General features: G+C 34.9%; 1 protein-coding gene, 1 non-coding gene and 1 pseudogene across 2 annotated transcripts; all 3 read right to left on the reverse strand.

Moving 5' to 3' along the window:
• Positions 1-6,419: 6,419 nt before the first annotated feature.
• On the reverse strand, positions 6,420-8,254 carry LOC120188540 (annotated as a pseudogene).
• Positions 8,255-9,328: 1,074 nt separating this feature from the next.
• On the reverse strand, positions 9,329-9,545 carry LOC120189188. Its single transcript, XR_005522487.1, has one exon. It is a non-coding gene; the product is annotated as a small nucleolar RNA U3 (small nucleolar RNA).
• An 847-nt stretch (positions 9,546-10,392) lies between these two features.
• LOC120188801 (paladin-like) lies at positions 10,393-20,933 on the reverse strand. The gene is made up of 20 exons (XM_039192194.1): positions 20,710-20,933; positions 20,181-20,437; positions 19,471-19,602; positions 18,664-18,735; positions 18,439-18,509; positions 18,219-18,318; positions 18,030-18,128; positions 17,330-17,456; positions 16,093-16,226; positions 15,947-16,006; positions 15,515-15,750; positions 14,675-15,104; positions 14,018-14,341; positions 13,299-13,898; positions 12,991-13,164; positions 12,387-12,614; positions 12,011-12,294; positions 11,517-11,801; positions 11,116-11,238; positions 10,393-10,881 (listed from the first exon to the last, which is right to left on the reverse strand). The coding sequence occupies exons 2-20, from the start codon at positions 20,328-20,330 to the stop codon at positions 10,749-10,751; spliced, it is 3,762 nt and encodes a 1,253-aa protein (XP_039048125.1). The 5' UTR covers positions 20,331-20,437; positions 20,710-20,933; the 3' UTR covers positions 10,393-10,748.
• Between the last annotated feature and the right edge of the window lie 1,494 nt (positions 20,934-22,427).

Genomic DNA, 22,427 nt, shown 5'->3' on the forward strand with positions numbered 1-22,427 from the left:
CAGGAAATGATGAATGTGTTGTCAAATGTTTTACGAACATCTGAAAAGAAACCACAGGAAAGGATGAATGTGTTGTCAAATGTTTTACGAACATCTGAGCAGAAGCCACAGGAAAGGATGAATGCGCTGTCAAATGTTTTACGAACCTACTATTCTGATGCTGAACCAATGTTACGATCATATGGTTTCCATTTATTGATCCAAGATGAAATCTGTCTTCTTCAACCCCAAGATTAGAAGTGAGATATAATGAAGATTTCTTTCCACATAAGGGAAGCAGAAATTTTAACAACAAGAAACTAGTGGAGCCAACTATGGTTGAACGACAGGTTGTTGTTAAGCATCTCGACATGATATGGTCCAAGTTGCCTTATTCGAGATCTGTTTATATGTGGAGACATGAAAAAAATTTGGAATAAATCTTCCTTATGATGTGTTTCAAGAGTTAAATTAGAACAGATTCTAACTCTCCTAATTAATTCATGTTGAGTCAGATATATCTACATCTACACTCTTCAAAGATGATAGATTCACTCTTCAAAGATGACAAATTCTCTTTTCAAATATGACAAATTCTCTTTTCAAAGATGAAAGCTTTATCGGATTTCTGCACAACTCCAAGCAAAGAAAGTTAGTTTTATCCAAGACAAAATGGGGCATCAAGGTCATAGTTCTGACTACGACAAGAGTTCCACAAATGAAACAATTCTTCTGAGACTTTCATGAAGCAAAGAAGACATAAAGATACAAGTTGATCAGATTGTTCTTCAGAAATGCAAGCTTGATAGCATAAGTTGCTACACTGATATCCAGAGGTGACCCTGGCAATAAATGATGAAGTGGAGGAAAACCGAGTTCACCATTTTGAAGTCAAATGAATATTGCATCAACATTCATGCATCATATTTAGACAGTTGCAAAATAGGAGCATTTTCATTCATTTTATCCATGTTGAATATTTGACAAGAATTTCAAAGATTTTAGAAAAGTTCAAATTCATCATTCGATGGATCAGCATTGCCAGGTCGAGTTCATAATGAGAAGAACTCATCTGAAGAATGAAGAAGAACTTCATAATGAGAAGAGCTTGTTCAACCTTTTACTCAAATCCATCATTAGATGGATCAGCATTACCAGGTCGAGTTCATAATGAGAAGAATTCATCTGAAGAAGGAAGAAGAAGTTCATAATGAGAAGAACTTGTTCAACCTTTTGCTCAAATCCATCATTCGATGGATCAGCATTACCAGGTCGAGTTCATAATGAGAAGAACTCATCTGAAGAAGGAAGAAGAAGTTCATAATGAGAAGAGCTTGTTCAACCTTTTGCTCAAATTCATCACTCGATGGATCAGCTTTTCCAGAGAAAGTTCATAATGAGAAGAACTCATCTGAAGAAGGAAGAAGAAGTTCATAATGAGAAGAGCTTGTTCAACCTTTTGCTCGAATTCATCACTTGATGGATCAAAATTTCCAGAGAAAGTTCATAATGAGAAGAACTTATCTGAAGAAGGAAGAAGAAGTTCATAATGAGAAGAGCTTGTTCAACCTTTTGCTCAAATCCATCACTCGATGGATCAGATTTTCCAGAGAAAGTTCATAATGAGAAGAACTCATCTGAAGAATGAAGAAGAAGTTCATAATGAGAAGAGATTGTTCAACCTTTTGCTCGAATCCATCATTCGATGGATCAACATTACCAGGTCGAGTTCATAATGAGAAGAACTCATCTGAAAAAGGAAGAAGAAGTTCATAATGAGAAGAGCTTGTTCAACCTTTTGCTCAAATCCATCACTCGATGGATCAACTTTTCCAGAGAAAGTTCATAATGAGAAGAACTCATCTGAAGAAGGAAGAAGAAGTTCATAATGAGAAGAGCTTGTTCAACCTTTTGCTCGAATTCATCACTTGATGGATCAAAATTTCCAGAGAAAGTTCATAATGAGAAGAACTTATCTGAAGAAGGAAGAAGTTCATAATGAGAAGAGCATGTTCAACATTTTGCTCAAATCCATCAATTGATGGATCAGCATTTCCAGAGAAAGTTCATAATGAGAAGAACTCATCTGAAGAGGAAGAAGAAGTTCATAATGAGAAGAATTTGTTCAACCTTTTGCATGACTCTATCACAGAAGGAGATAGATTAACATACACTTTTCCAGAGAAAGTTCATAATGAGAAGAACTTGTTCAACTTTTTGCTTGAATTCATCATTCGATGGATCAACATTACCAGGTCGAGTTCATAATGAGAAGAACTCATCTGAAGAAGGAAGAAGAAGTTCATAATGAGAAGAACTTGTTCAACTTTTCGCTTGAATTTATCATTAGATGGACCAGCATTGCCAGGGCGAGTTCATAATAAGAAGAACTCATCTGAAGAAAGAAGAAGAAATTCATAATGAGAAGAACTTGTTGCTCAAATTCATCACTCGATGGATCAACTTTTCCAAAGAGAGTTCATAATGAGAAGATTTCATCTGAGGAAGGAAGAAGAAGTTCATAATGAGAAGAACTTGTTAGCTTTTTGCTAAATTACATTACAAAAGGAGACAAATTATCATCCCAGTGAAAAAGTTCATAATGAGAAGAACTAATCCCAAAGAAGATTTTGTTCAACATTACCATCTTAATCAAGTGAAGTCAAATGAAAAAAAACTTATTGTCCTTTAGTCTTTGTCCTATTCTCGTTAACACAAGAATGAACAAAGAGGGGCAGCTGAAGACACTAGTTTTTTATTTCATTTGTTTTATTTATTATTATTATTTTGTTTTAATATTATTATTATTATATTATATTATTATTATTAAATAAATAATTATTATTATTACAAACAAGCCAAGTCCGGCCTAACCCGGACGAGCCCAGTTACAAGAGACCAAACCCAAACCCAGATGGCCCAACAGTAACCCTAAACCCATCTAGGGTTTATATCATCACCAGTAGTCGCCTCCACCTTAACCGTTGGATCTGGTAAAATCCAACGGTCCAGAAGCTTCCAGAGGAAACCCTAGGGTATCACAACCCTAGGGCCACGTCTCAGCCGCCGCTGCTTCTAGAAGACCCCAACTGTCGCCTCCAGATGTTTTCAGCCGCCCCACGTCAACGTTCCAGCTGCCGCCGCCCTCAAAGAAGCCTCTAGAAGTGCCACTGAGCCATCCACGTTGCTACCCTATGGTGAGTCACCACCATAGTTCGGTGACTCACTGAGGGCCATTCCATTACTCGGTCCAATGAACGTCTCGACAAGGCTATAAAGCCTCGGTTCGCATGAAAACAAAGGAGGAGAGCAAGAATAGAGAACCAAAAAAAGGAAAAAAAACAGAAAGCAAACCACAAAACAAAAATAGAAGAGCGAGAGAAACTTATCGGGGAAGACAACACCTCGATCGGAGTCACCACCGGCCTCCAAGCGTCACCAAAAACCTTCAAAAACAGAAGGTGGTGAGGGAAGCGAGAGAGAATTCTCTTCTCTCTCAGTTAGAGAGAGAAGAGAAAGAAGAGAAATGGAAACGCTGGCCCTTCGGGCCAGCTGGAAGGAGAGTATATACCTAGGTCTGTAAATGAACTGAACGTTCAGCGAACCGTTCATGAACCGTGCGGCGGGAAGTTCGTTTATGTGCGTTTGATGTGAAAATGAACGAACATGAACAAGATTTTGTGTTCATTTAATTAAATGAACGAACATGAACATAGGTCTCGTTCGTTCATTTACGTTCGTGAACGTTCGGTTATGTTCGTTCGGTTATGTTCGTTTATGTTCTTTCATTTATGTTTAACCCAATCTTCTTAAATCAATTTTGGTGACCAATTTGTAAGTATCTTAAAAATATTAATTAATCTGATATTCTAATGACCAACTCTATAATTAACCCAATTTATTTAGAAACGATCGCTGAAAGCTTCAAAACAATTTATATTATAATGCAATCTGAAGTTTTACAGGTTTATTTTCATCTCTTTCTCTGTTTTATTTGGCTTAATAGTTGATATGTAAAGTTATTGCGGGTATCATTACATCTAAAACTCAAGAAAACATCATACTTCTTTCTAGAAATAGATGGGAAGATAAAGGTAACAATCAGAAGTATATGAGCATCAGTAAAGAGAAAAATATTTAGAATTTGCCAGAAATCAAAACAAAGGTTTCTATGCAATTTCTGAAAAAGAGTGCAATAGCGGAAGTAATGGGTTTTACAGGAAGAACCCATTAATAAGTAGAAAAAACACTTTGACAATGAACTTTTGTTTTCATAGTTCTTGTGTGACCTTTAGTTGTGGAGTATACTTTAGGTACGTTAAAATTTTGAATGGTGGTTTAGCAATAATATCAGTTACGATATGTAGCATCGAAGGGATTTCGAATCTATGTTATTGTCTTGTAGTCCAATTTGTACCGTTCGAAATCTTCATGCTGTTAAATTTTCTACTCTGCCAACGGAAATGACCATTATTAACAAACCTCACTAAATTATGACATTAATGTCACAAAACTTTTAGCCGGCAAATTTATTAGAATAACGTAGTGGAAAATGATTGTTCATATGTAATCATGGTCCACTAAGATAAATGTTATAGCGTTAAATTAAAGTCGTGTGAATCATTTAATATTTTTAAAAGATCGATCGAAATATTTGATATCTTCAAACATTTCATCACTGCTAATCAGTTCTTACGCTATTTATCACTGTAGATTTGGTTGATTTGCATTGTCGACTATTTTTCATGAAAGAACAATAGAAGGTAGGGTCTCCAACGTTGATGTTCGTTTATGTTCGTGTTTATTTATGTTCATGTTCGTTTATGTTCGTGTTCGTTTATGTTTGTTTATTTATTAAATGAACGAACATGAACAAGTTATATTCCTTAATAAACGAACATGAACAAAACAAATTTTGTTCGTTTATGTTCGTGTTCGTTTATGTTCGTTTATTTATTAAATGAACGAACATGAACATACCTCCGTTCGTGTGCGTTCGGTTCGTTTACAGGCCTATATATACCCCTTCTCAAACGATGTCGTTTTGGGAAGGGGTATATCCGTAATTTCACTATTGGCCAAACCCTTTCCGCAGCCATCTTAGTTTTGTAACATTCCATTTTAGTCACTGAAATCAAATTCTAAATGTTTTAATTTGGTCTTCTAATTTTGTTTACTTTATAATTTAATCACTAATATGTTTATATAAATATTTTAGTTTGATATTCGAATTTAATATAATTTTATTTTAGTCCCAATGTAATTTTAAATAATTAATTACGAATTAGGTATTTAATTCTATTAAGTTATAATTTAGTCACTAATTTCAATTTTTATAAGTTTTATTTATTTTAAATATAGTTTTAATTTTGTTCATTATATGTTAATTTATATGTTTACTTTTAATTATTATTACTATTATTATTATTATTTAGCCATAAATATATATATTATAATATTTATTTTATTTATTAAAATCTTATTTAATTACTTTTAACTTATTTTAATCTTGTTTTAATTTATTTATTTTTCAATATTAAGAAAGGGCAGTCTTAAAAAACTGGATGTCCATTTTCTAATATTTTTAAATAAATAATATCCTATTTTATAAATTATATATTAATTGTTTTAATTAATTATTTATTTTTTATATCGAGGAAAAGAGCCGTCTTAAGGCACCTAGAAGTCCTTTTCTGATATTTCTAAATAAATAAATATTTTATTTATAAATATATATAAATTAATATATATTTTTCATAATTATAATTTTAAAATAATAGGATTATAAATTAAATATATTTTGAATTTTTAATTTCTAATAATAGAGACAATTTATAATAAAAAAAGTACCAATTTTGGGCGTTGTAGGGGTGCTAATCATTCCCTAAACGTAACCGACCACGAATCCCTTTTTATTATTAAAAAGAACGAATTTTTGGTTATAAACGCAGATCAGTTCATTTTTTAACTAATGTTTTCTTAAAACTCTTTTAAAAGATAATTTTTAGGTATTCGACCTACCTAACCCAAAAGGCCGATGGCGACTCCCAAATTATTTTAAAAACCATTTATTCACATCATTTTTCCCGCCAAGTAAAAATTCGTGCCCGGACGAAAACCGGTTACGACATTGCCTATTTCCACCTTCTCTGCCCTTCCAAATTGCAGGCTCTTTACCCTTCTCTTCAACTCTTTCATGCAATACAAAATCAAACCCATCAAAATATAATCACAAATCTCCAACATGAACAATAAAACATAACCACAAATCTCTAACATGAACAGTAAAACATACGTCAAAACATAACCATGAATGGTAAAACATACGTCTAAACATAACCATGAATGGTAAAACATGCATCAGAACATAATTAAGAATCTCGAACATGAATGGTAAAACGAATACATGGGATATCGTAAGAAACCCTAAAAGGAATAGATTACCACATGAGAACTCTATCGATACTTGAAGTAGATAGCAATCCTCTATTCTCTTCGGCTCTCCTCAAAAGATACGGCATCACCATATCCACTTGTCCATAGGGTAAATATTTGCTCACTTGAAACCCTGCATTTCTCAGACCAAACGATAAAGCTTCTGACATCCATACAACTGAGCAAATTCCAGCTTGGGATTCCCCTTTCGAATCCCCATATTCCGTGCTTTCAATGCGGCAAGTTTCCCCGACTGAAGATTATGAGTTGCAAGCACGACCGCATCGTTGCCGTTCGCGATCCTCTCCAGCATGAACGAGGCGCATTCGTCGTAACACGAATGAGTCTTGTCGATGCTGTCGTGAATCGGCGAGTCAAAGCCGAATCTCGAAGCCACTCTCGTCTCGCTCGACATATAAGCACCCCTCACCAGCTTAAACCCCATCGGGATGCCGAGTTTATCGGCCGTTTTAGACGCAGTAAACAGCCTCTCCTTCGCATCTTTCAAGTAAGCTTGGATCGTGCCGTAGACGATGGCGTTACCATCTTTGTTGTACATAATTGCCGAGGAGTAGGTGAAGTAATCGATGGCGGGTTGCAACGATGTGTCCTCGGCATCGATCGTTAACGGAATGTTGAGATCGACGCATTTCTGGCAGAGAACTTGGAGCCTCTTGTGGGCCAATCGAGGTCGTGTTCTTCTTGGGGTGTTAATGGTTGGGGTTTTTTTAGTGTGTAGTAAAGAGGGGTTGTGGTGGTGAAAATTGGAAGAGTGTTGAGCTTCCATGGGAGAATGAACGATGGGTCTTTGTATTGCCATCGGAGTAAGTCACTGACTCTTCTTAGAAGGATTATGGGACATATTGCTGTTATTTTTGCAATCACAAAGCTTACCTGTAGAGTGAATAAGGGTGAGTATGTAATTATTTTTAGTCAAAAAAATTCGAATTAATCGATAAACTGTCTAAGTTTTTATTTAAGTTTAATTATAAATATTTATAATATTATGATACTAATTATTAAATATTTTGAGTTACTCAAATCATATATTATAACTTGAACTTTATTTGAAATTTTTAAATTGAGTTGAAAATTTTAATTTTTTCAAATCGAATTTTACTATAAATTCATAAATATGAGGGCCAATTTATAAGTTTTATTGGATTAATTTATAACTTTATTGTCTTTTAAGCAACTAATTAAAGAGCTAATTTTCCTTTTTAAGAAACTCCATTAAAGCTTGACCCTAATAACTCCATTTGAATAGCTAAAAACTCCATTAAAGTTTGACTCTAAGATTTCATTGTTAAGGCAAAAGATAAGAAAAACTTACAGAAGAAGGTGGAAGGGACTTGGAGAAGTCGACGCTGCGAATAAAGCCTTCCAAATTCCGATCGCAGGTGTTGTTATCGCTCGTATGCTCGACGGCGTAAGCGAGCATCCCTCGCAAACCGGCTTCGTGTATCTTCCTTGCGCACTGGCCGGCTTCCTCGGTCGTCTCGCCGGCACAAAAATGCTCGAACATCGTATGTTTCACGGTCTTCAATATAACATCACGTACCAAAGTTGTTTCCACGAGCCTGGAATTCATAACCCACATCCCGAAATCAACAAACGTCTCGTTCGCGACCAACCCTAGGTTGACCAAGGAACGCAGAAACTTCGACGTCGAAACGGATGAGAAAAGCTTTCGGGGATCATCGAGGTCGACGATCGTCGGCGCGGCCGGTTCGGGTTTTGAGAGACGCGAACCGGCGGCAATGGAGGAGGAGGAGGAGGAGACGGTGTTAAGACGTCGGCTGAAGAGGCGGAGGTTGGTGGTCGGTAGCCTTCTGACCATAGAAGGGCGGGGGATGGCTATTCTACTAAGAAAAAAATGAAAAAATATATGGTGAAAAGTGTTAAAGAAGATGGAGAATATATAATATATATATAGGCTCCAATGGCACCGTCGCCATTGTTTTTTAAGGATGAAACACCGACAAATCTGTGTAGGAATTGACGGGCTTTAGACATGTTGATGACTGGGAAGGAAAACAAATCTGTCTTAATAAAGTTTTCCAAAACTTAATTTATATGCACTTGATTTTTAGGGGTTGAGTGGATCCGCATTTGCTCGAGTGTCGAGATTTATACATCATTTCCCTCACATCCTTCGATGATTTTCTTTCTTTATTTTATGAAATAATTAAAATATTCAAATCTATGTATATTATAATTACATAAATTTAAATAAATAAAATAATTATATAAAAATATTCAAACTTGTTCATCCGCATTAGATCGAATCTGATATCAATGCATGTGAAAGCATTGGCATTGAGATATGGCAGCTTCCACAACCATTCCCGAATTATTAGAATACTAACTGCCAAACGGGTTGATTTGGTGGGCATGGCATAGTTATTTGGATTATTATTATTATTTACATTTTTAAGTTGAGATCATGAAACCAAAATTAAACATTAATATTATGTTAAATCTAGAAATAATTCACATACTAATTAAATAATAAAAATAAATACATATACTTTAATATAAATATAAACAAAAGTTTGAAAAATATATTTTTTTTAATTGTATTTTGACTTTAATGTGTCATAATCCGATAGTAGACTAACGGACAGTAACCATCTTTGCAAGCAGTGAGGCGTCAGCTACCAGTTTAAACAAAATGAATGATGGTTTTAACTTTCTTATCTTTTTAGCGATGTTAAAAAATATTGATGGACGCAGGATATTATTTTAGGATGAGTAGATTTATAAAATTTTAAAAAAGATAAACTTATAAAATTATAAGAGATAAAAATATATTATTAATTGAAAATATAAATAAAATATGTAAAATATATATTAACTTATAATTTTAAAAAATTTGGAGTGAAAAAATGAAAAAAAAAGGACAAGGTGGGGGAGTCTGTCAGACAGCTGCGCGACCACCCCAGCAAGACAAGGCAAGCTGCGAACGATCCTCCGCGGTTAAGGTGAGACAACACTGAGCCACCAGACCATTAATCACGCTCTAATCGCACAGCCACGGTTCATCAACCAGACTCGGAAACCTGTCTCCTTAGAACTCAAGGATACAGAGGTACGAGCCTATAGAACAGATCCCGTTCAAGTAAGGTCGTGGCCTGATGCCTCCTCGATGTGGGATTTTGTTCAGCTTCGGACAAAACAGTCGGTATTTCAACCTACACGTGTCTTCCATGAGATACTGGAGGTTTGATGCACAGTAATTGTGGTGGAAAAAGATACTCCATTAAATATTCCGTGGCAACAGCACTTTTTCCATAAGTATTCCAATCTATTGCTAACCCTTAATCTGCCCCCTCCTCCATTTAAAATGAAGTTTTTGGTGGGTAGGTTGCCCCAGAATTCAGAGATACTGGAGGTTTGATGCACAGTAATTGTGGTGGAAGTTGAGAATAGGATCGGTCGAAACATTTTAGGTTGACTAGATTGGGATATATAAAAATAGGAGCATTATTAGTTGATTTTAATTGAATTAATCGAAGTAATTAAAAATATTAAATATTATATATAATAGTACGTCCAAACCAATTAAAAATCAAGATCGAATAATGTTTTAATCATATCAGATCCATTAGAAATCAAGATCGAACTATTTTTTAACCTAAATAAAAAAATATCCATGTTAAACAAAAATTAATCTAAACAAGTTTAAATGAATTCAAAAACCAATTGAATTAACCAAACTTTATTCAATTTGAATAAAACATTTAAGAAAAACTTATTCGTCTAACGTTTAAAAAAAATCAATTAATTCAATTTTGGAGTAATTTAATTCGACCGCAAATCAAATTAACCAAATGAACAGTTGAACACCCTATAGATGGACTACCAGATTTATTTCAGTTAAGTTTAGGCTAATCAGGTGAAGACTAAGCTGAGTTTAAAACTTGGGCTCAGGTTTAGGCTTTAGGCCAGGACAAAATTTGTGCAATATTACAAAGCTGAAAGGAAATACGAGTACAATTCTATAACTGGAAAAATAAAAACAAGAACAAGACTCTTGCAGTCTGAATTTCTAACCGAATACAATACATTTGGGTCAGTTTACTACTTAATTTGTAAACTTATATGACCCTGTGAACTTTTACGTCGGCTAAGCTCCGGCAAAAAGGCTTCTAAACATCACCGGCCGAGTGATGAAAGCTCAAGATAAAACTATAACAACCCTCTTTGTGTGTTATAGCAATCAATCATAAAGGGAAAGGCTATGACCGGCGTTGAAACCTATACATCATACATACATACACATGCGTACAAACATACATTTGAATGTTGAGGATCATTATAATCTGTCGAATCTACTTGTCGATTCTAAGATTATTACAGAGATGTCGTAATTCTGGCCTTGCATTCATCCAAGTTGTGAATTTCATCACAGTTGGAGATGTGCTGTATAGGTACGACCGGAACGTGATGAGGAAAAAGTAACGCCTGCAAATATAAACAGACAAGTTTACTAAACACGAAAAGCAAACCCTATTATGTTTCAAATCTTAGCAGCAACAACCTAACAGCATTCGAGAAACTCGACTAAAACCAGGACCATGGCCTTCAAGTTGGTTTTAGTTGAACCCATCAATCGAAACAAAAACACTAACGGGCAAGCTACTTGATGAAGTCAGTTAAATCAAATTTTTGCTGTGGAACTATACAAGAAGAACTAACCTCATAGCCTTAATGCCCATATCCATGATGCATGCTCGATGCTCATCATCATCATTACGGACCTCCTCAAGTGCCTTACTGTAATGAAGGATATCATCTCGTAAATGCCCTGCACCAGCACACCTTCACAAAAGAACAGAAGAAACTCATCACCATTAAAGGGTTAAAAAAGCCGATAAGTAAGGATGTTAAATGACTAGGGGCAGGGAAAAAAATGATCACCCAAAATATGAAACAAAATAAAAGCCTTGAAATAAAAAAGAAAATTAAAGAAGCAAAAGAAAGGGCGTGTTCAACTGATTCCAGGGAGAAGAAGAAAAAGAAAAAGGGTGAGAAGATGATCTTCATTTTGATTCTTTAATATCTAAACAAAGGCGGAAAAGGGGGAAAATGAGACGGACCTTTCGATAATGATATCAACATCTGCTTTGCTTTTGGGACCATGCATGAGAACTCTTGTAAGGCTTAGTATATCATGATAATCACCCATCCTTCGTGCTTCTTCATCAGAAGTCCAGGATGACATGTTGTCTTCAGCTGTAGAATGTCGATGTGCATCACCCAATGATTGTGCAGTGGATGTACTGACATTCACCACTGCATCCAGTCTGCAGCAAATGATTGCCATTGCATATGCAACTCCGCCGAATCCAGTGTGTGATACATAAAGGTAACAATCTGAGGAGCTGTAGAAGACATAATTACAGCTTCAACAAAATGCTTTAATTTAAGGAACTTTAGAACACATCCACAATCAAAGTTCCTTTGAGCGAAAAAGGAATAACTGTGATACAAAATGATTTAATGCTGGCAGAATCAGATACAACAAAAACTTTGCAGGAATAACTTCAATAGACTGATGAACGAAGCACTAGCTGGAGACACGTGCACTTACACATCTAGACAGTTCTGGATTTCATCCACATCAGAAGCTAAAGCCTCCCTCTCTCTAGTTAATGGAATCCTCCTATATTCTATATTATAGCCCTCATCTTTTAGAGCAGCATATACTTCAGCAGCTGTCTTCACATCATCAGCAAAGATGTTTTCCCAGTATCCTACAACACTGGACTGATTTGTCAATGGACTAAATTCTTCACGATGTAAAAGCATTCGACCACCAGATTGTCTAACCTCGGACAATATATCTTCCTTTAGTCGTGCCTCCATGTGTTTCACCTGCATCATTTTTCACAATTTATGAAATCATCTGAAGTAATGGTACTAAATAACTTTCCACAAAACGTAAACCAAAAGTTAAGACGACATACCACTGGCCCGGTAATTCCAACGTGCTTAAGGGTATTGACAGGCTTATTTAACTCCCTCAGTACAAATGGCGTGCCATTAATGTACACAACTGCCTCTTCTCTAAGATCAGTTACCACCACTTTCTTACCATCAACTCCTGCAATGGACTTGGCACCTAGATATGTAAGCATCTCTTTGGCACCAATAATTGTCGGTGTTGCCATGCTATAAACAGGGTATCCATCCACCTGAATATACAGGTTCAAATGAATTAATATAAGGGTTTGCAAATGTTTAATCATTATAAAACTTAGGACCAAGACAATGCATGCTAATTGTATAAGTTTGACACCTATAATTCAAGATAGGATGAGAGGCACTGAACTATACTAACATGGGGAGAGTGGAATGGATTCTTGAAAAAGGGAATATACACACATGTTTACTGTAATGTAAAAGATAGATTTAACAAAAAATATTCCCGTCATATGAACAATGATTAAAAAATAAATTTTAAAACAAATAGGGGAATGATAAATGTATACCTATGCCAGAGGGACCTAAACAATTAAATGGCCTTATGGTATACCAATCTGAAGATCGTTATTTTTCGTTTGAGCATACCTTAAAAACATGTGGTGCACCATGAATTTGGATGTGGCTGGAAGTTCTCTGACCAGGAAAGAAGTACATTTTAAGTATAGAGCCTTTCCCCAAAACAGAACCATTCCGTGTCTTTACAATGGCTTCCATAACAGCATCTCCATGTTGCGATTCATGCGGTGCTCTTAACTCCTCCTCCATTTAAAAACCAAAATAAGTTAAACAAGCATATTCAAAACAAGGGATAAAAATATCAAAATGTGGTAATATTAGGGAAATTGTGTAGATTAAGCTTTTCACTTGATTCTAGAGAGAGAGAGGAAGATTACAGGAACAGTGAAAAATCGCCCAGGCCTTAATCTTATACTCCATTTCATTGCTTGAACCTCTGGTCTCTGATGCAACCAACTCTTAAATGTCATCATACATTCTCCTTGTCCACAGAACCTATCAAATGCTTCACTTCCAAGATATGCAGCAAAAGCAATTAAACGAAAGTACCGCTCCAAGTACTCAGCTCCACGGTTCAGAGCTACTCTCCTCACCCTTGGCTCAATATGTTGGTTGAACACCTTCCTGTAGTGCAGAACTGCTTGTCGTATGTTCTGTAGTGCCGAACATCTATCAATAATAGCATCTAAGACCTCACGGCACTCCACCCCATTATCAAATAATCTTGTTATCTTCCACAAAAGTAGGATATCATCAATGCCAAATGCACGACCTTGCTCATTTTTAGTTCTAACTTTAACAGCAGCAGAGGTCAATCTAGTTGCATCACTTCCACTTTCTTCACCACTAGAGGAGCTCCCATCTGCTTGTTCATGGTTAACCTCATCATGCAGAACTTTAATTGGTCTCCCATAATCAATACGAAGCTTCACAAGGCAAGCTATTACAGTACCGGTTGTTGTCCTCCCTCTTCCCATCTATGAAAATAAAGGGAACAATCACATTTAGGTGAGAGCATGAAAAAGAGCAAAAAGAAAAACTTAACAAGCATATTCAAATTCATATAGCATTCGAAGACATTTTCAAAATGAAATACCTGGCAATTGAATACAAAAGCAGTATTCTTTGAAGCAGAAGCAATGTTTGCAGCCAGTCTATCAAAGTCAGAACTTTTAGGAGCTTTTCCATCCGTAATGGGCACACGAGCATATTTAATGGGAAAACCATCCTCCTCTAAGCTTTTATAAACCTCTAGAGGAGTTTGTACAGAATTGGAGTTGACATGTTCCCAAGCATCAAATATTTGACCATCCTCTGTTTCATGAATGACCATTATGGCACCCTCATAATGTTCAGCTTCTCTCAGGATATCTTCCTTCAACCGAGCTTCCATTCTCTCTACTCTCTCACGATCAATCCCCTGAATGCAGAAACCAACTTAGACTCCAGTGCCAATTGGCCCTTTGCTACCAAATCAGATGGAGCAGAGGGATTCAAAAAAATAGCACACAGCAAATAAACAAGTAACGGTGCCATGTTAAGCATAGATATGTAAATTATTTACCACAAAAATTGACTACATTCATTTAAACACATAAATATGATGAAAATGAGAAAAGAATAAGTAGCTATGCTACTTTAAGTAAAAGTCATACAATGATCTGAAACATCTGTAGAGCTCCTTCTGTGCCCAAAGCTCTACCACACGGATCCTTAACAAAATTTTATTATGTAACAAATAAAAATAATTTACCGTGTACTCCAACATGTTTTTATAGGGCCTTTCAACCTCACGGAGAACAAATGGCTTTCCATTAATGTAAACGACAGGTTCTTCCCGCATATTGTGCCAAAAAGCTGGACGACCACCTTTGGAGCTACCAATCCTTTGAAGGACAGATCGAATTCCATCAATAGTTGGATTTGCAACTCCATAAACAGGAAACCCAGGAACCTCTCTGAAGTTAGGAGCACCCTCTACTCTCTCTGGTAAGCTTACACTTTGACAACCAGGACAGTGGTCACTTTTAAGGATAGTCTGGCTCCCAAGAACCTCTCCTTTCCTCACAGCTGCAACTGCACCCACTTCATGAGGGCGATGATCAGCAGATTCCGCACTCTTTGTCAAAGATGGCTTCAGATTTGCATATCCAAGTGCACCCATTGGATCCCTCCGAAGCAACCTGAAACAATACATTGTCAAAGATGGCTGCATGGTTCTCTTTTAAAAATTAATTGACAACAAATTTAGAATCCACTAAAGGTAAGAAAAAGAACTTTAGCCATGCAGCCCAACATAATTTTATAATCACATTGAGATGCTATAAGTGTATTTGCCCTTTCCATTCTTTACTAAACAATTCCCTGAAAGAAACTATGAGAGAAAAATAGGGTTGGGTGAAAAAACTTATTGCTGGCTAATCCATATCAACTCAACATCAAATGGCTGAATTAGATTCAGTCTTGAAGTTCAATTAGACTCGAGCAACCACTTCAATATTCATAATGTAAAATCAGTATCTGAAATGCTTCATCATAAGTTCCTGAAACTATGAGAGGAAACTTCATATAACACTTCTATCAATATCTATACCTGCGAAGAATACTATATAGCTCTGGCCTTGCCTTCATCCAATCAGCAAAACTTGTATGATCAAAGGAACCAGAACAGAGAGATGCCCGCTCTGAATGGATATATACAGCAAAGCATATTAGAAAGTAATATCTCTCCAAGTACTCCACAAAAAATGAAAGCGCTGCTTCCCTCTTCATCTCATCCGGCTGACGAAGGATACTATTGCGATAAGTGGCAATTGCTTCTCTTAAGTTCTGTATCAACATTTAAAGAAAAACATCAGTGAGTTGTATGCACCTGTGGAAAAACTTGATAGGCCTTGCAGATAAAGACCATAAAATATCAACTAGGAAGGAATTACGACAATCGTCTGGTCAGCAGAAGTTTTATTACAAAGAAGACTTTAATTTAGAGCAAGTCTGAATAGAATGGACACATAGAAAGCCATACCTGCATGGAAGCACATTTATCGATGACCTTGTCCACTTGTCTTTTCCCTTCCACACCACCCTAAAGGAATTTCACTATTTGATGAGAAAAAAAACCAAAAGAGAATATTAAAGAATCAACCAAGAATAAGTAATGGTATTTAATACCTCTAGGACCCGAATCAGGCTTCTAATGACTACATATTCACCTCTACGAATTGCATCCTCAGAGTTGGGCAGATTGTCAGTGATATTAGGACCAGAATCAAAAACTTTGCCTATTGAATCGCTTCTTGTAATGCCTATGTCATTAGATATAAAATCATTAGAAATCAGAATAAGTTACACCGCAAGCAGCTATAGATTCACATTATACACATGAAGCAGTTCAACGAATAAAACAAGTAATAAATTTGATGTAAACGAAGAGGTTCCTAGAAACTTCACTATAATCTGGAGAACCATCAGGCATGTTTTTTTTCCACAAATTTAATCGAAAGGATTTTGTGCCCCTCTGTTGCAGCTTCATTATAGACTCTTTAATCAAGGAACATAGATTCATGAAAACCTTTCCAAAGAGGAGAGGATAGCTTCATAATTCACAAAGTTTTTCTTCTTTTCAAGTTGAAGTCAACCATCCATACCAATGTAGTCAATGACAACTTCTCTCTCAATGTTATTATAGTTACTAAATGGCTCCAATGGACAGCGCCTTACCCTTAACTCCTAATAATGGTAACCTTTCAATCCAAAAAAGTTTAAAAACAGGAGCAGAGACCATCATACTTGAAATCAAACAAACTAGTTTTGCTTCATAATAGATGATATATCTAATGTCCACAAGGCAAATAACAGAAAAATGATAAGAAAACACATAGCTATATAACAAGTCCATTCAAGTTCATAAATTGCCAATCTTTACTGCACCCTTGGCAATTTTTATACCTCTTCAATGCATGAGAATTCTACTAGTCATAAATTGTTAAAAAGTATTCAATCTAACACAAAATGTTCTGAGGAGAGAAGACTCAACAATTGCTCTCCAAGAATCATGATATTATTGACTAAATTAAGTAGTTAAAAATATTTTATACAAGAAAGCTTTTTTCTCTCTCTCTAGACATTCAAGGACAATTTGCGCTCGGGTTAGATTTGATTTGTTGCAAAAAGATGAGAAATCCCATGTGAATTGGTAAAGATATTCGTGTAAAGAGTAAGAGTTAGACTAGATTCAGATAATGGCCTATTAATGAAAGATACTAAATGAGAAAATTCAAGCATAAAAAGATCTGAATATCCCAAAAGTGTAATGAAATTTATGTTGATAACAGGAACATCATAAATAGTGGGAAAATGAGTATTTAATTTTTTGAGTTGCATTAAAATTATAAAGAGACAACAATACCAGATGCTCCAATTCTATTGAGATAAACCAAAGTCGCAATCACCATGCCAGTAGTCGTTCTTCCCCGTCCCATTTGACAATTAAAAACAACATCTGTGCTTATGTCAGCTTGAGAAATTTTATGAACCTGGACACAGAAAAAAATAAAGAGAGAATGTTATACATTATTAGAACAGTGCAATTTTGGGATGTTAATGCTACATATATAATAATCATAAACCACAAGATTGGCTTCTTGCAGATAATTGAGATATTACAACCATCAAACTAATGATTTTAGAATTTTATCAAATAGACACATAATGCCATGGTCATTCAATGCTTCCATCTCTAACTCTGAACACCAAATATGGGCGCTTCTATGATAATCGTTTGTTTAAAATTAAAAAACAAGGTTTTGAATCACCGTGTCATCATGCAAAAACACATAAGTTGGTAGGCTTACTTCTTTAGCTGTACATGTCCTTTTTGAATGAGTTCAATATGTCTTTTTATGCAAGTCACTGAGCTAAAAAGAGATCAATAGTATCCACTAATTTCCAAGCAGTCTATCCAAGACCAAAACTGAATAAAATAGAGATGTCCATATTACCCTAAGTTATATATGAAGAAAAGTAGGACATAACAAAGTGGGAGGAGGATGACTCAAAGAAAACAAAAACTTAATTATTCAAAATAAGGCCAATAACATGGAACTCACCAGAATATCAAAATCGAGTTCCTTCGGTGATTTTTCATCTGTTATAGGCACACGCTCATAGTCAACCAAGTATCCTTCGACTTGCAATTCTTCATACACCTACACCAGCAGAACACCCAAAAATGAGTTTGATAGAGTAGTTCAAACTTAGGCAGATCTGCATATTTTCTTATTTTTCAAAGCTTATACCTCTAGAGGTGTCTTCACAGAATCACAGGATACTCGTTCCCACTGGTCCACCATCTGACCATCTGGAAGTTCATCGGTGACAAGGATCTTATTTCCATATCTGCAATGTCGTATTTCCAAATAAAGTTTGCTATCATGCAAAGTAGGGCAACCATTCATAAAGACAGCAAATGAACATTTACAAGTAATGATAAACAAAATATGCAACCAAAGGAAATACCTAGCAGCTTCCAACAGAATATCTTCCTTTAATCGTGCTTCCATTTGCTCAACTCTGTCTCTGTTGATTCCCTATAAAACAAACATAAATGGTATATTTCAGCAGGCCTTTAGTATGCGCACACAAATGCACAGTACGTAGTGAGTAGATACTGTAATTTTAGTTACAGTTTCTCTAATAATTTGGACACGACTAAAGTAAAAACTCTTCACAATGCAAACATACTGTATATTCAAGGTTGGAGAAGGGCCTTTCCACATCGCGTAAAACAAAGGGACGTCCATTAATATACACAACCTATTAAGCACAAAAAAATTATATAAATATTAGAATAATCAAATTCGGCAATTCACAAACTCTTAAAATGTTTATGTAAAACACATTCGCACCACAATCAAGTTCATAGGGTTTCTAGTGAATAATGAATGCATGTATTATATTTCAATTTTATCATCACCAACAACATACAAAATAAGCAACAAGACATGTTTTTCTATTGGCAAAGAAACCTTTTTAAGAGGATGGGAGCATGGTGTAGTAGAGGCCTTAGTTCCAAGTTGATTTATCAAATATATGAAAAAGGAAACCTTGTTTGGTATGGATTAAAGGCAATTTTTTTAGGTTACATTTTACAACCTTTGAATTTACTAGTTGCCCTAGCGTCTATGGCAACTGGTGTCAACACAATGCATCAGAGGATAATTGTTTACAAGATGAAGCAGGTACAGCTGAGTCACGGTTGTTCACCATTTCCTTTTTCTTTACTCTTTTAGGTTACCTGGTGGGCATTTAGTTTTCGTATTAGGCTTTTTACTTGTTTCAAGTGATTGACTATTATGCTTCCATATCATCTTACCTTCAGTACATCAGTAGTTCTGTCAATCAAACTTTTATTTTTCTCCCAATTCTCAGAAATTATTAAGTAACCATGTTTTCAGTAGTCAAGCAAATATCCCAGATGTCATCAAAATGTAGCAGTCTGTCCATACACTTATTAAAAAACAGAAATCAATTGATGAGACATCATTTTACCGGTTCCTCTCGAAGATTAACCCAAAGAACATGTGCTTGCTTCCCATCCTTTTGGGCACCAATATGCTTAAGAACGTTATGAATTCCAACAATGGTTGGAATTGCCACACCATGAACACGCGATGACTCTGCCTGTTATTAGCATATCAAAATATAAGGCAAAGAAAAAGGATCAAAAAATAATATGAAATTTAACAAAATAGATCATGCCATAAATAAGAGTTATCAATTCGAAGGGATAATCAATTAAGTACCCAAAACATCATCTGCATCATAACCAAAATTTTAAAGACATACAAACTATAACAGTTAAAAACTAAGGGCACAGTAAACTGTGAACAGTGAAATTCGATAGCACCTATCAGAATAGTACCCCATTTTGTAAATCTAAGCAATATTCAACATGAGCAATTCAGTAAAGGAGCAAGGACATGAACCTATTCACCAATACAGCTTGAGGGCCAATACAACCTTAAAACATAACTCCTATGTAATTCTTGATTGCCTAATCATTTTTTCTCTTTAAACAGTGAGAAGATATCTTCCAACCCCTCATTTATATAGATAAGAAACTACAAGGAGTAATGAAGAAATCCGGGTGAAAAGGCAAGAATTTTTTTTTTGATAAAAGAAAAGGAAAGAATTCAATTAGATGTACATACATACACACATACACACATACATAAAAATGAAGAGTAAAGGTAAAGAACCTGACGGTAATTGGGGGCACCATCGATCTGGGGAGATAATCGCTTGTTTTGGCATCCAGGGAAATGGTCGCTCTTGAGAATTGTCTTTTTTCCCAACACCGAGCCCCCTCTCGTTTTCATCACTTGCTCTAACTCCTTTGGTATGGACATATTCTCATGCAAAACACTTCAATTCTCCTCGAGATTCCAACTAAACCCTTTTCCTTCAAAATTTAAAGGAACCCAAAACCAGAAAATGAAGGGAAATATAGTTTTTCCTAGAAAATCCAATGCAAAGAGAACAAATTCAAGATTGTAACAACACCCTTTTTTCTTTTTGATAATTCCAGGGAACCTAATGCCAGAAAATAAAGGAACATACAGATTTTCCCTTGAAAGATCAATGCAAACAGAACGAATTCACGTTAACGATTCCAACTAACCCTTTTTTTTCTTGACAATTCTAAGGAAGCCAATGCCAGAAAACAAATAATGGAGACAATGCAATGAAAGGGTATTGAGGAAAAGTGGAACCAATCCCGGAACTCACCTTCAATTTCAATCCTTCGAAGATTGGAACTAGACCCTTTTCCTAAGGAACCAACGACATAAAAAGAATAGACAATTAACTTTGTGAATTGAGATTGAGAGAAGGGGAATGGAGGGAAAGGAAAGGGATTGTAGCTAAAGAGAACGATATTGAGGAGAAAATATGGAAAATTTCATTTGTCCACTCAAAGGTAACACCACAACAAAAATAGGAAAGAGAATGGGTAGACTTCTCTATGGCAGATGTTATGTTTTTAGATCCACTTACGATTATGCAATAAGATATAATAAAAAGGTATGAGTCCTTCAAATTCTTTTAGAAAATTTATTGTGGTCCTAAATTTATTATAACTTCTAAATTTAAAAAAAAACAATTTGACTCTGTAATTAACAAAAGGGTAAAGTACATTAATGATCCTCTAATTACAAGATATTACTTTGTTGAGTCTTCAATTATTAAAAGTTACAAAATGGTCCCTCAACTAGAGAATTAACTTATTAAGTTCGTCGACTATTAAAAGCTACAAAATGATCACAAGACTATTCATTATATTCTAAACTCATCTTTTTTCGTTAAAAACTAACGATCATTTGAGTTAGACATTAACATGTTGACTAAGATACGATAGTCGTGAGATTTTATCATATCTCAATCTACATGTTAACGTCCAACCCATACTACTGTTAATTTTTTAACAGAAAATGATGAGTTTAGAACATAACGAATAGTAGGGTGACCGTTTGTAACTTTTAATAATGAAGAGACTCAACAAAATAACTCCCTATAGTCAAGGGACCATTTTGTAACTTTCAATATTCAGGAATTCAACAAAATAATATCATATAATTAGGAGGTCATTTGTGTAATTTACCCTAATAAAATCAGATGTCGATCATTATGAAGATGATACGATGATTTTTATGTTAACGTGATAGTTTATAACCGATGATGATTTGCCAAAAAATGTTTAATTGATTTTTTTACTTAATGGTATATAAAGCTCTTCATATTTTTTAAGAAAAGTTACTTCAACCCAAACTTACTTTTGTAAACTGAGGAAAAGAATTAATTTATCCTTTCACTAACTGATTTGGATCTTGATTGTTATGATATTAACGTAACAATTTACGGTGTTGATGTAATTATTCATGGCATTGACGTGATGATTCATGGCATTGACGTGATGATCTATAATATTGATATTATAGTCTACGATGAATGATGATTAAATAGAAATATTTAATTATTTTTTTGATATAATTCTAAGGTCTAATTAATTATTCTTTAAAAAAATCATAAAATCATTTAATTTTCTTTTAAACAAAACTAAAAAAATATGTAAAATTAAAGCATAAAAATATAAATAATTATTAGATTATTTTAAATAAAATAAATATAAAAAACTAAAAATAAAAAATAAATCAATTTAAAAAATACTAAATATAAACAGTTTGCAGCACTACACATAACTTCATAACCCTCGAGGAAATACCGATTAAGCAGAACCTTAAATTATTTTCAATAATACAATGACAGCCAAATCTAGATCTGCTGCTCTAGCACGTGATATAATATCTCTAATACATTCCCCCGCAACTTGAGAATCAAATTCTCATTATATACTTGTTCTTTTATCAGGCGATCTCAATCATAAAAAAGGTGATATTTTTTCTTCAACGATTTTTAAGTTTAAATAGTTGTGTATTATATATATAAAT

This window comes from Hibiscus syriacus, unplaced genomic scaffold (assembly GCF_006381635.1).
Source record: "Hibiscus syriacus cultivar Baekdansim isolate YM2019G1 unplaced genomic scaffold, ASM638163v2 tig00116951_pilon, whole genome shotgun sequence".
NCBI lineage: Eukaryota > Viridiplantae > Streptophyta > Magnoliopsida > Malvales > Malvaceae > Hibiscus > Hibiscus syriacus.

What these genes read in the sequence shown, in the direction of transcription:
- LOC120188801 (XM_039192194.1), bottom strand. Translation starts at nt 20,330, where the DNA reads ATGTCCATACCAAAGGAGTTAGAGCAAGTGATGAAAACGAGAGGGGGC. An exon ending in GCCTGATTCGGGTCCTAGAG is followed by an intron (nt 16,007 to 16,092) that starts GTATTAAATACC and finishes AAATTCCTTTAG; the next exon opens with GGTGGTGTGGAAGGGAAAAG. An exon ending in ATGGGCATTAAGGCTATGAG is followed by an intron (nt 10,882 to 11,115) that starts GTTAGTTCTTCT and finishes TTATATTTGCAG; the next exon opens with GCGTTACTTTTTCCTCATCA.